Genomic DNA, 12,982 nt, shown 5'->3' with positions numbered 1-12,982 from the left:
GAGTTCAGAAGTAGGTGGCCACACAGTAGTATCCTACAGTGCCAATACCAACATGGCATCCCTACTACTGCTGCCACTCCCAACATGGCAGCCCTACTATTGTTGCCACTCCCAACATGGCAGCTATGCTGCCACTCCCAACATGGCGTCGGCGTTCTGACAGGAACCTCGGCCATCACGCCGGTAAAGGAGGTGCTCACTTCCGGTCCGAGCTCAGTCACTGTCTAAAAAAAATGGCGTCAAGTGTAGGCTCCGGCGTCTCGGGGCCCGGCTGGGAAGTGGCGGTGCGGCCGCTCCTCTCGGCCTCCTACTCCGCCTTTGACATGAAGGAGCTGGCGCAGCTTGTGTCCTCCGTGATAGACAGGTGAGGACCCCGGGGAGGGGGCGTGAGAGGGGCTGCTACCCGAGGAGAGCTGTGTCACTGCGGCCCTGACAGCGGGTCTCGGGGGGGGGGGGGGGGGGTGGGGTGCTGGAGGTGCAGCTCTCCTCCCCATATCGCGACATCACTCTCTTCTCCCCATATCGCTACATCACACTCTCTCCCCCTGCCACAGTGACTCAGCATCTGTTGGCCTGTGACGAATTAACCCAATGCCCCCCCAACCCCCCACACCAGGCACTTCGGTCACACAGAGCCATTAGAGGAGGCGGGATCTGATGGTGCAGTAACTCCTGGGGTTGGGGGCTGGAAATAGTGGAGCCCTCCCTGGGTATATACATGTTCACAGCATGGTAATTAATGTATGTCAGTGGCTCAGTGGTTAAAGACACTGACTCTGTAAACAATAACACTGAGTTTGAATCAGGGGGTACTGCTTCATTTCCCGGTGTCAGCTCCTTAGGTTACTCAATGTATACCTCAGGTGACAAAAACATAGATTGTAAGCTCATCTGGGCAGCGGCTGTGTCTGTGTAACAGTTCCTATGTGCTGCGTACCGCGCTCTATATTGTATATGTGAAGCGCTTTGATTTTCCTTGGGAGAAAGGCGCTATATGAAATAGTTATTATTTTGTGTGTACAGCACCCCTGTCCACAAAATACTTCTTGCAGTCCTGAATGGCGGACTTCTGTATGCAGATCCAGAGGTTCTCTCGCCACATTGCGTGTTCTACCTGCAGCAGTAATTGTGACCCTTCATAGCATCAAACACCTTCTGAAAGACATAAACCCGTCATATGCAGGACAAGCTTTCAGTGACTGATGGAACTGAACTCTTTGAAAAGCGAAAAGGTTAATACCAAAAAATGGAGTGTGAAAACATATCAAACACAGGAAGTAAACATACAGTATTTCACAGGTTGCATAAATACTGAACTTGTCTAACACGTTGCCCACTTGCAAACTAGTGATGTTTTTTGATCTCGCATCTCTCTGGTTTTCCTACGGAATACGTCATTGCTGATGTTGGCATGATATTTTCTCAACTATTGAGGTGCTTCAGTAGGAGGGTTACAGGAATTTGTAGTGCCAGCTATTTATAGCTACTTTGTTACATTCTTTCTGACTGCAGGGCTCCTGTGTGTCTGTTTGACTTTCTGCGATCTTGTAAATTGCTTTCAACCTTTTTTTCATCGTTTGTCAATAATCCTTTGAAGTGAGAGAGTCCTGCTAAACATTACTACCTAGTTACATAGTAGATGAGGTTGAAAAAAGGCAGATGTCCATCAAGTTCAACCCATGCTAAATTTAGACGACAGATGCTTACCCTATTTTTGTACTTACAGTATTTTGGTCCAGAGGAAGCCAAACAAAAAACCCCAGTGACACATCATCCCATGCTGTCTCATAAAGGGGGAAATAAATTCATTCCTGACTTCAAATATTGGCAATCGGGTTAATCCCTGGATCAACATCCTTCCCATGTTTACTTATTTGGTATATCCCTGTATGCCTTTAATTTCTGTGTAATGAATATTCATATAATAGAAATTTATAGACTTACATGACAATGGTTTTGTTCATTGAACTTAAACACATTCATATTTATTTAGTCATCATAATATCTGCTTAACACATTCACTGTAGGGGACCATTTTATATACAAAATACAAAGTTGTTTCTGTTGAAGCCGCCTCACTGTGTGTTTATTATGGATTTTGTGCAAATATTTTGCTGTCCATTTCATTGGGCGTTACTGTGCAAAATGAGATTTCGCCTTGACTCTGTTTTTCCCCCACCTTTATTTGACCTGGCCTAGACCAGGGGATGTCAATTGTTTGTCAATGTCCAGACATATGTTTCACAAGCAACGCAAGGGTCACTGTGCAACACAAAATACTGTGCATGAGTGACATGACCTATTGCTTATATTGTGAGTGCATGAAATAGAATGCATGGGGGCAGCGTGACCTGTGGGGGCTGCGCTGGGGGCAGCGTGACCTGTGGGGGCAGCTGTGGGGGCTGCGCTGGGAACACGCCCGGCGGGAAAGTGCGAGTGTGCTGTAGGTAACCCTCCAGTAGTAATATTAATGATCATTTTGGTGTCTGAGGCGCAGGGAAATGGTAGTTTGGCCCAAGGTCACAGAGAGCTGACACTGGGATCTGGGTTGTCCTGCTTCAGAGGCCATGTTCTTACCATTAAGCTTCTTGAGCTCGGTGATGGGGTTTATATAAATCATGATTAACGCAAAAAATGATACATACTTCAAAGCACCTTACGCCCCTTTCACTGCGTCTTGTACAGTGCCACCCTAACGTACCTTAACGTCTTCAAAATCAAGTCGAGTTCTCAATGCAAGCAGCAGCAGGGCCCCCTTTTCCATGTATATGACGTAGGTGGACTCCAGAGTTAAACCACATTAATTTCAGCTCCGGGGACTCTCGGCTTCCAGAGTTCCTTACCAGAGGTGGTGCAGTCGGTATTTCATAGAGGTTTAAATCCCATGTTTGACGTGGGAGATTTAAAACTCCATTTTGTTTCCTCTGTATAGGCTAGTACCAACGGCACTTTCCCCGGAAAGTATCTCGGGAAGCAGGGGGTCCCTGGAGCTGGTATTAACATGGTTCAGCTCTGGAGAGACCCTTGCTTCCTACACATGTAAAAGAAAAGTGAGAAGGGGGAGCAGAAAAAACACCCAGTAGGGGTGGATCTGCTCTTTTAAGATAACATCCAGAAGAAATAAAAATAAATGATACGAAAACACTCACTTTTAGTATAATTATTGTGTATTATTTGTAATATTTTGATTGCTTAACATTGAACCTAAATTAAAGGCCAAAAAAAACTCTATTACTATTACAATCTCACCTATAGAATCACACCAGAGGTGCCTATTGATCTTAAATGTAAACTCTCTGTAATAGTCGAGAATAAGCGTGAAATCATCGCAAGAATTTAGAAATGAAGCGAAAAGGCATTAATTGCTTTTTGGAACATTTTTTCGTAGTATTTCTATTTTGGTAAAAGACTGCAATAATCCACGATGATCCTTTTATGCAGCTATGTACTTTTAGCGTGACACTCCATTTAACGGATTGATTACATATATGCGTCTTTGAAAACGAAAATCTAAATCCAGTTTCCCAATGCACCGTTGCAGAATAGATCTCGGGTAATTTGACAGGCGAGTTTGGGTAACCGTCTCGCGTTACGTCGTGTGTCCTGAGCAAAATGCAGTGGAAATCTCAACTGTTTCATCCTTACTGGAATGAGTTTCTATTGTGATGTCCTTGACAAAGCACAGAAGGGAGAGAAACGCGTTGGCAGTCTCTCTGTTAGACGTGTTGTTCTAATAAATTGTAACTTTTTACTGAACCGGGTCCTCTCAAGTTGCAAGTCTCCTTTGAAGTGCTATTGTGCTGACCCAGCCCTACTCTCATACGCTGCTGGTTTTGGGATCTTATTCTGCAGATTTCTTTCTGTCTGGTGCATTTCACCATCTTTGTAGTTTGGATACATTGACTGGATGTCTGTCTGCCTCACAATTAACCATGCTGTTGTGTATCTTTTCAGTGCATCCGAGATTGTGCGCCACGACAAACAGTACGAGCCATTTTACTCTTCCTTTGTGGCACTTTCCTCTCACTACATCGCTACAGTGTGCAGTCAGAGTAAGTGTCACGTGTGGAGTCTGGCTCCCGTCTTGTATACAGATCATTGCCAATCACATTTGCTCTGGTTTTACTTTAGTTCACTGCTGTAGAACAGGAGTGGGCACCTCCAGTCCGCTAGGGTCACCAACAGGTCAGGTTTTCAAGATATTTTCGATTGAGCCACCTGTGTTGAAAACGGCAAAACATGTGAAATCTTCTGTTTAAAAAAAATGTATTAAATCAGTTCTGTAATATTAGATAATACTTACTGCATTAAAAAAGAAATCAACTCTTAATGCCATTTTTAATGAGTTTTAAAGCATCCTTTGATCTCTATTGCAGGCATTAGCTCACCTCCCAAGCAGTGCAAGATTTTTGCAACACTTTCCTGTTTGTGATAATTTGTTGCCAATACTCCCTGCAGTTTGTGCTGTAAACTAACAATAGATAATGTTACCCTAGTAATACAAGGATGCATTGTAGCTGCTGAGTTACACTGACTGAAGGATTGCTTGAAACTGAAAGGCGGCCATTTAGTTAGGCACACAATCATGATTTTGACAGATTTATAACAGGAGTGCCAAACGATTGCCAGTTTAGGGTGAGAATGTAGAATTATACATTGTCACATGCTTTTGATATACAAATAAGAAGAAAAAGTGGGAATATAGTATTGCGGCTTAAAATTGGACCTTTTGGTGGCCCTTGAGGACTGGAGTCTGCCCCACCTACTGTACCCCAATCTGATGTTTGTCTCTTACTCAGTTCCAAGGAACCAGCTGCAGTCTGTAGCCGCTGCCTGCAAAGTCCTGATTGAGTTTTCCCTGCTGAGGCTGGAGTGTCCTGACGAGGCTTGTGCGGTCTCCCAGGTGAGGGGCTGTGCCGTCCACTTATTCCACTGACTGGTTGCTTTCCTTTAATCGTTCCCTTCCTCTGTGGAGTCCTTACATTTTGTTCAGAATAAGAGGAAAATCCACATATTCTAAATAAAGAACGGAACAGATTGGGTATGGCCTCCTGGGGAAAAAACGTGAGCCACCAGAATAAAAAAAGAACGGTGGTAATTGGTGTGTGAGCCTCCTGGTGTCCCTTAGGAAACTGCTACAGAAACTGTGGTTTAAGAGACTTTGCAAGACATTAGAAAAAAAACATATAGGCCAAAATGGTACAAGTCCAGATTCCTTCACAATGATTACATTGACCAGTACTTTTCTGACTCTTCTAGTACTGCAAGGGTTAATTGAACTCTGAAGCAGCCGAAAACAGATTGAAACAAAGCAAACTATTTTGAGTACATTATTACAACTCCCATTGGTGTTTCCCACATCTTTCCAACAGGGAATGGATTTGGCGTTTCCTGCGGTTCAGCGCTTGTTCTGTGTCTGTAAATCCTGCGCCATGCTTTTATGCCTCTCCTAACGTCTGAGGCCAAGGAGCAGCTGTGTATGGCTAGATCCTAAACTAGTATTTCCAAACCGGGGTTATCCTGGCCCCTCTTGTGGGGCTCAGGGGCTTCAGAAGGGGGGTTCAGAGGGACACACTGGAAGATACATAAAAGGGCAAAGGAAAAGAGGACAGAACGACCGGGAAAAAATGTACACGCACCACTAATACAATATATTCCACTAAGTAACATCTCTAGTCTTTGAAATGAGATTGTTTTTGGTGTGCCAAACCCCCCAGTAGCACAAGAGATATCCCAAAGGAGAATCCTTTGCTTGTGGAAAGTTCAGTTTAAGGATTGGGAACCATTGACGTAAATTGTTGTTCTTCTTTCCTGCAGAAGCACCTGATCCTCCTGATTAAGGGGCTGTGCACAGGCTGCAGCCGCCTGGACCGGACAGAGATCATCACCTTCACAGCTATGATGAAATCCTCCAAACTGCCGCAGACCGTCCAGACCCTGTCTGATGGTAAGAGAGGGGAGGATCTGATGTGTAGGGGTGACATGGGAAGCAGATGTTTGTCGGTGGGTGTTGGGAACGGCTGGGCGAAGCTTTTATAGATCTGTCATGCTTCCCCATTCTTTGTCCTGTCCTAAACGTCAAACACTTGCCTTTGGTTGACTTCATCAGTGGAGGATCAAAAGGAGGTTGCAATCCTGCTAAGTCCCGAACTGCGACAGAAAGAGGTGCAGATGAACTTCATTAACCAGCTGACGTCTGTGTTTAACCCCAGGGGTGTAGCATTGCCGGCTCATACTCCACACACACAGGTTAGTACCATCGATGATATATATATATATATATATCAAAACCAAGCAAAAAGTGGCACTGTGTGCTCATTTGCATGTCATTTCCCAGAATCCCTTGCTGCAGTGGAAGTGCTGGGTGATAATGGGGAAAGGCGGGGTTGCAGACCTGTCTTATATATATATATACCATACGATACCGGTTGCAACACGACATCAAGGGACAGCACGCAGGTAAGTAAATCATAAATATAATTTATGATTTACTTACCTGCGTGCTGTCCCTTGATGTCGTGTTGCAACCGGTATCGTATGGTCTGTTATTGCTTTATGGGATAAGCACCAAAACTTATTTACTTGCATATGGTGTGCCGGCTGTGCATTGGATTCTATATCTATATATCTCTCTATATATATATATATATATATTATATATATCTATATATATAAAAAAATCTATGATACCAATACCGGTGCTTCTGGTTCCACGGAAAGCCTGCTAATAATCCAGAGTACATCCAAAGTAAAGTAGAAGAATCAGAGCACAACGGGTTTTCTTCATGCAAAATGTATTGTGCCAAATAGAAACACAACATTTCGGCCTGTAACTGGCCTTTGTCAAGTGAAAGTGATCACTTTCACTTGATAAAAGGCAAGTTACAGGCCGAAACGTTGAGTTTCTATTTGACTCTATACATTTTGCATGAAGAAAACCTGGGCATGCTGTTCATCGTTGCTAATGAGACTCGTCATTAGGTGGAGGGCGAAGTTGACGATTCCGCATTGGATCAGGAGTCGGCCGCAAAAACCAGGAGCCTTTTCACAGCCCAGAATGAGGCCAGTCTGCAAGAGCTGGGTAAGACCAAGTCTTGTAAAGGGGGAGGGTTTCTGCTGGCGATTCAGCACGATCTGAAGGTGCGATTTGCTGTGTGTTCACTTGTGGTTTTTTTTGTCCTTGTGTTTGGTAGGCGGGGCAGAGAAGCTGCTCAAAGTCTGTCTAAACCTTCCCTACTTCCTGAGGTACATTAACAGATTCCAGGACGCCGTGTCGGCCAATTCTTTCTTCATAATGCCAGCTACAGTGGGAGATGCTACAGCGGTGCGCAACGGGTGCGTAAAGATACCTGGTTTCAGCAAGAAATAAATAGGCCCCTGCATCTGCTGAGACATTGTGCCGAGCTGTTAAACCGCGGCACAAAGGGAAAATTCCCATGCAGAAAAAAACAGGTCTTGGAGATAGTTACGTCTTAATGGACAAACAAAAGTTTCGATTTCTAGATTGACTTCTCCACATACTTTGATCTTTCTCCAGACATACCTCCAAGACATGAAACCTAGAGGCCTGAAACTTTTTTATTTATTTAAATACATTTATGCTGTAATTTATCATTTGTCTGATAAGCAAGTCCGAGCGATTGCATTTCTCACTGACGAACTCTAGAGGGCAGCACCTTCAGAGTAAAACGAATGCTGTAGGAGCCATAGATTCAGGACCATGAAACCTTCACACCTGAAACTTTGCAGGCATCCTAAGGCGACCCCGAGGGCGTGCACCTATGGGTGACATTTGCAAAATGTTCAGTTTCTATATTACACCCTTTATTCAGGGCAGTGGCTCCTATTAAAAAAGGCAATCTATACGAAGCCAAACATGGCATAGCAAAATCTGCAGCAAGAGCAAGGAGGGGTAAAATTGTGAGAGGGGGGGGGCACGGGGGTAAAATTGTGAGGATGGGGGGGGCACGGTGGTAAAATTGAGGATGGGGGGGTGGGCACGGGGGTAAAATTGTGAGGATGGGGGGCACAGGGGTAAAATTGTGAGGATGGGGGGGAGGGCACGGGGATAATATTGTGAGGATGGGAGGCACGGGGGTAAAATTGTGAGGATGGGGGGCACGGGGGTAAAATTGTGAGGATGGGAGGCAGGGGGGTAAAATTGTGAGGATGGGGCACGGGGGTTTAAATCCGCCGTCCCACAGTATTCTGCTTCAGGATCATGCAAGAAACAGGAGCGCTGCCATAACGTCCCCTCCCTCGTCCTTAGCTCCTCACTCCTCTCTCCTCCCCCCCTCTCAATTCAAGCCAGTGTTGTCTGACCCCCTCACTGATTATAGGTTCCACTCGCTTGTGATTGATGTGACGATGGCACTGGACACGCTGTCCCTACCTGTCATGGAGCCACTAACTCCTGCACGACTGAATGATATCACCCTGCTAGCTCTCAGCTGCCTGTATGCAGGTAAAACACCAGCCACCTCCCCGACCCTACACGTGGATCAGCTTCAGTCTCATAGAATGGTTTTGCTCCTTGCTGTATCCTGTTGAGTCTCCCACAACATGTATTATAATGCAGCTGATGAGAATGACCACTTTGTGGATTTCCTACCTATACTGACGATCTTTCTTGAATGAATAAGAAGTTTTAGCAGTTGTTCAGTTTTATGGCCATTATAATACCCAGTGACCGTTATAAACATCCCTCATGCCACAATACAGTCCTTTTCCCCTGTTCCTGCAGGCGTGAGTGTAGCCGCGTGTATGGCAATCCTTCACGTAGGCAGCACCCAGCAGGTCCGAACAGCATCCACCAGCTGCAAAGAGGAAGATTACGAGAACGATGCCGCTACCATCGTGCAGAAATGTGTAAGTATGAGGTGAAACGCGTCGTGCGCACCGTCCGACATTCTTCCTGCGGCACGTGTCTTCTCCAATGGGTCTGTACTCTTCTGCGGACGCTGACCTTTCCGTTTTAACTTCTGCAGCTGGAGATCTACGAGATGATCGGTCAGGCGATAAGCAACTCCAGGCGAGCAGGGGGAGAGGTGAGAAAAATAACAATGGCGACTTGTGATCGAAGCGAAAGCTGCATCTTTGCCTCATCCCCATATTCAGGGCTGGGAAAGGCCACTCGCCCCCTCACATCTTTCTGCAGAGTGAATTGAGACAACTACACTTGTAGATGGGAGCCGCATCACAAACTCGCTTTAAGCCGGGCAGCGCCCGTCTGCCGCGCTTCTTGTTTCCTTCCGGCCACGCTTGTGACCCGGACGTTGCCGAAAGGAAATAAGAGCTGAGCCGCGGCATGAAGGAAGCGCTTTACAGGGCCAAGCGGAACCAGGGGGGGGGGGAGAGTGGGTGCCGGCAGCAAAGGGAGGGAGGTTGAGTGCGGGCTGGGGGAGGGGGTGGTAGGTTTGGGGCAGAAAGGAGGGAAGCGGAAGTGTGAGGGAGATTTCGGGAAGGAAAGTGAAATGGGGGAATAAGGGGAATTTATTTGTTGAAGGAAGGGGATGTGGCTGAATGGGAGAATAATGAAAGAAGGGTTAATCTAGACCTGAGGGGCAAAAGAACATTGTTCAGGGAAGAGAGAGAGAACGCACCGGAACAATAACATAAGCGACAGCGGGGAGATATGTAGTTGTATTTTGTATTTAATTCAGTGTGTGTGTATGTATACATAGATATATCTATTGTGTGCTTGTGTATTGTGGATTTCACTTCTCCAGTCGATGTACCATTTTCCGGCTGCCTAGTAAAAGTTGATCTTTCCAGCCCTTGCTCATATTGAATTTTATTTACAGATTGTTTGGAGCAAAATTGACCCAAACCCCTTAATTTTCATCTGTATATCTCTGTGTCAGTGTATCTCGAGCATTTATCAATGCTCCAAGATTTGTGCTGCATACTTCAGCGTGAGATTTGGGCAGTGTCAGTCGGAGTTTGGGGGGGGGTTTACATGACGCACGGATTCTGAGATGTATTAAACTCGGCTTCCGCACGTCCAAAAAATAAAATCTGGCAGTTTTTTTCTGTCTAACAATATACTTCAAATTCAAGAAACATTTTCTTACATTTGACGCCAACAGAGAATAGATCAGTACGTCAAAGCAAAAGTCTATTTGCACTTTCCTTCTGTTAATACATCTCCCCCATAGTTTTGCACATGCAATAAGTCCCCATCCCACTCCATTTGACTTATTAAGGTCACAATGAACTGACAATACCATCTGAAGTGAGTTTTTAGATCAAAGTCAGTAATTGTCTAACCAGGCCACTCCTTGTCTAATAAACTGTGAATCTTACATAAAGTGGAAGCTAATCCGAAACATAGCAAAGTTTGCTATCTATACCTAAAAATGACTAGTCCCGTAGGGTTACAGTGCTGGGCATTTATAGACTTTAACAATACTGCAGGGCCACTCTCATCCCACCCCTCCCTCCTCACCTGCAGCATTTCCAGAACTTCCAGCTCCTGGGCGCCTGGTGCCTTGTGAACAGTCTCTTCCTAATCCTGAACCTCAGCCCCACGGCTCTTGCAGATAAAGGGAAGGAGAAAGATCCTTTGGCGGCTCTTCGGGTCCGCGACATAACCCGTGCGAAGGACGGAGTGGGCTCCCCAAAACTGGGCCCTGGGAAAGGGTAGGTTGATCCTTAAAAACTGGAACTGAACTTGTGTTGGGAATGTGGGATTCTATTATAAGTATGATTTCATGTTACATGTTAAAAGTATAAAGTGATTATTTGTACTTAATTATGGGGGTTAGATGATTGCCTACAGTGATTTTGCTTCACGCATCCCCTCCGCCCTCCTAATGTGTATCCTGTTGCTGTGGTCACGATGGTTCGCAGCTGTTTGGAAATTTGTGTAAAGCAGAGAACGAGGTGGGGATTTAATGGAAATTTGTGTAAAGCAGAGAACGAGGTGGGGATTTAACTTGTGACTGTCTCTCAAGGATAATATAGAGAAGTATAAATGTTACATTGCTCCTCTGGTAGAGAAGTTATTGCTTGCATGCCGTGAGCATGGATGGTTTGGTGATGGAGACTCATGGGATGCTCATGGCTCTTGCAGTAGGGTTGGCGGTCTTCACGTTGCTCTTGCAGTAGGGTTGGCGGTCTTCACCTTGCTCTTGCAGTAGGGTTGGTGGTCTTCACGTTGGCCCTCTGGGCTTTCAGGATAAAGTCATAATTTCATAGTTGCATTGTGAAAAGTGTTATGCTTAGGGACAAATACAGTATATGGCCCCACATTGGTACCTTTGCTGTGGCATTGGTAGTACAAAAAATTGAGGCTGGTATATATATATCGCTGAGCTGTACGAGAGGAAGGCACTGTGGTACTCGGCACAATGTGATTTGTTTTGTTTTCAGGCATCAGGGATTTGGAGTACTTTCTGTGGTGCTGGCGAACCATGCTATCAAACTGCTGACCTCTCTGTTCCAGGACCTGCAGGTGGAGACCATGCACAAGGTGATTGTAAGCCAACCTTCTGTACCCGTATCCCAGGCTCCTGTCACCCTCCACCGAAATCTAATAAAGTCATTCCATGCGGTCTTTTTCTGCAGCAAGCCTGGGACACAGAGGGCCCCCCGGCGGAGCTGAACATCATGGCTAACAGCACGTCTATTCAGCGAATCCAGCAACTCATTGATTCTATTCCACTGACAAATCTCTTGTTTACTGTGCTTTCTACATCCTACCGCAAGGTGAGCAAAATCCTCCCCCATTCTCCCTCTCAAAAAAGAACAGATCTTCGGAGTTGTGTGTGTGGTCAAATCATTACAGGCAAATAATGAAATTTAAACCCGTTTGGCCCCATGTTTTGGGTTTTTTAGTTCTTCCATAATCTCAGGAATTTGCCATCATTTTTTTCCTCAAAAGCCCTCAACCTTCCTTTGCGCATAAATTTGTGTGACAACAATGTCATAACATGAAGATATGAGTCGCTTAAAGATGCTCTGCTTATTGAGAAAGTTTAGTGAAACTTTCATGTGCCTATGAGAATCACTTCGGTTTGTACTCCCTGTCGGTGTGTGGAACGGGGCTCAACCCCTGTCTGTCTCTGTGGAATGGGACTGAACTCCTCCCTGTCTGTGTGTAACGGGGCTGAAATCGTGTGTGTGTGTGTGTGTGTGTGTGTGTGTGTGTGTGTGTTGGGGCTAAACTCCTCTGTGTGTGTGTGTGTGTGTGTGTGTGAGACGGGGCTGCAATTGTTCCTTTCGCTTTCACTGTGCCATAACTGATTCCTCTCACAGGCCTGCGTCTTACAGCGGCAGAGAAAGGGCTCTATGAGCAGCGATGCAAGTGCCTCGACAGACTCAAACACATACTATGAGGATGACTTCAGCAGCACAGAGGAAGATAGCAGTCAGGGTAATGTGATGACTTAAACCACTCCATTTTTCCTACCAACCCTCATACTCCCAGACAGGAAGAGACAGTCATTATTAAACAGGCTCAGATAGCCTGGCTTTGGGGTAAACGTAAACATCGGCCCTGCCATGTTCAGGATCCTCCTAACCAGTTCCACCATGTTTGACCAGCCAGCGGCACTGAGATGAGGGGGAAACCTGCAGAGGAAAGAGACAGGCTTAGTAGGCAGAAAATGTTACCCCTGCGAACACGGCTATTGCCTTGTTTTAATAATAATGGTTGGATAGCATTGCACATTTCTCAATGATGCATATAGTTACCGGCACAGTGAGTCCATGTACAGAAAAGCTGACCATCTGATTTTTGGTACCAGGGTGATAAAAGGGTGCCCCTTGCAGATGCACTTACCAGAACGCCCTCCTACTGTCTCTGTACGTTCTTCCTACCTACCAATTAGATTGTAAGCTCTTCTGATCAGTGACTCCTTTTCCTAAATGTTACTTTTATGTCTGAAGCGCTTATTCCCATGATCTGTTATTTGTATTATTTGTTATTTATATGATTTACGTGTATTACTGCTGTGACGCGCTATGTACATTAATGGCG

At 45.5% G+C, this 12,982-nt stretch overlaps 1 protein-coding gene across 14 annotated transcripts in view; it reads left to right on the top strand.

Moving 5' to 3' along the window:
* The first annotated feature begins 205 nt into the window (after window positions 1–205).
* UBR4 (ubiquitin protein ligase E3 component n-recognin 4) overlaps window positions 206–12,982 on the top strand; it is an 85,667-nt gene continuing 72,890 nt past the window's right edge. For 13 of the 14 annotated variants that reach the window (XM_075606016.1, XM_075606021.1, XM_075606020.1 and 10 more), the window contains exons 1-14: window positions 206–364; window positions 3,955–4,052; window positions 4,800–4,903; window positions 5,818–5,947; window positions 6,110–6,249; window positions 6,982–7,081; window positions 7,194–7,335; window positions 8,340–8,464; window positions 8,744–8,868; window positions 8,988–9,047; window positions 10,454–10,641; window positions 11,374–11,473; window positions 11,569–11,709; window positions 12,259–12,376. In XM_075606016.1, the coding sequence (XP_075462131.1) occupies window positions 234–364; window positions 3,955–4,052; window positions 4,800–4,903; window positions 5,818–5,947; window positions 6,110–6,249; window positions 6,982–7,081; window positions 7,194–7,335; window positions 8,340–8,464; window positions 8,744–8,868; window positions 8,988–9,047; window positions 10,454–10,641; window positions 11,374–11,473; window positions 11,569–11,709; window positions 12,259–12,376 (1,702 nt within the window). In that variant the 5' untranslated portion in view covers window positions 206–233. The remainder of the gene's footprint in view (window positions 365–3,954; window positions 4,053–4,799; window positions 4,904–5,817; window positions 5,948–6,109; window positions 6,250–6,981; window positions 7,082–7,193; window positions 7,336–8,339; window positions 8,465–8,743; window positions 8,869–8,987; window positions 9,048–10,453; window positions 10,642–11,373; window positions 11,474–11,568; window positions 11,710–12,258; window positions 12,377–12,982) is intronic. The other variant, XM_075606011.1, reaches the window with a different exon arrangement.

Source organism: Ascaphus truei, chromosome 6 (assembly GCF_040206685.1).
Source record: "Ascaphus truei isolate aAscTru1 chromosome 6, aAscTru1.hap1, whole genome shotgun sequence".
NCBI lineage: Eukaryota > Metazoa > Chordata > Amphibia > Anura > Ascaphidae > Ascaphus > Ascaphus truei.
The sequence above is the reverse complement of the archived record's forward strand: the minus strand, read 5'-3'. Positions and strand labels throughout refer to the sequence as shown.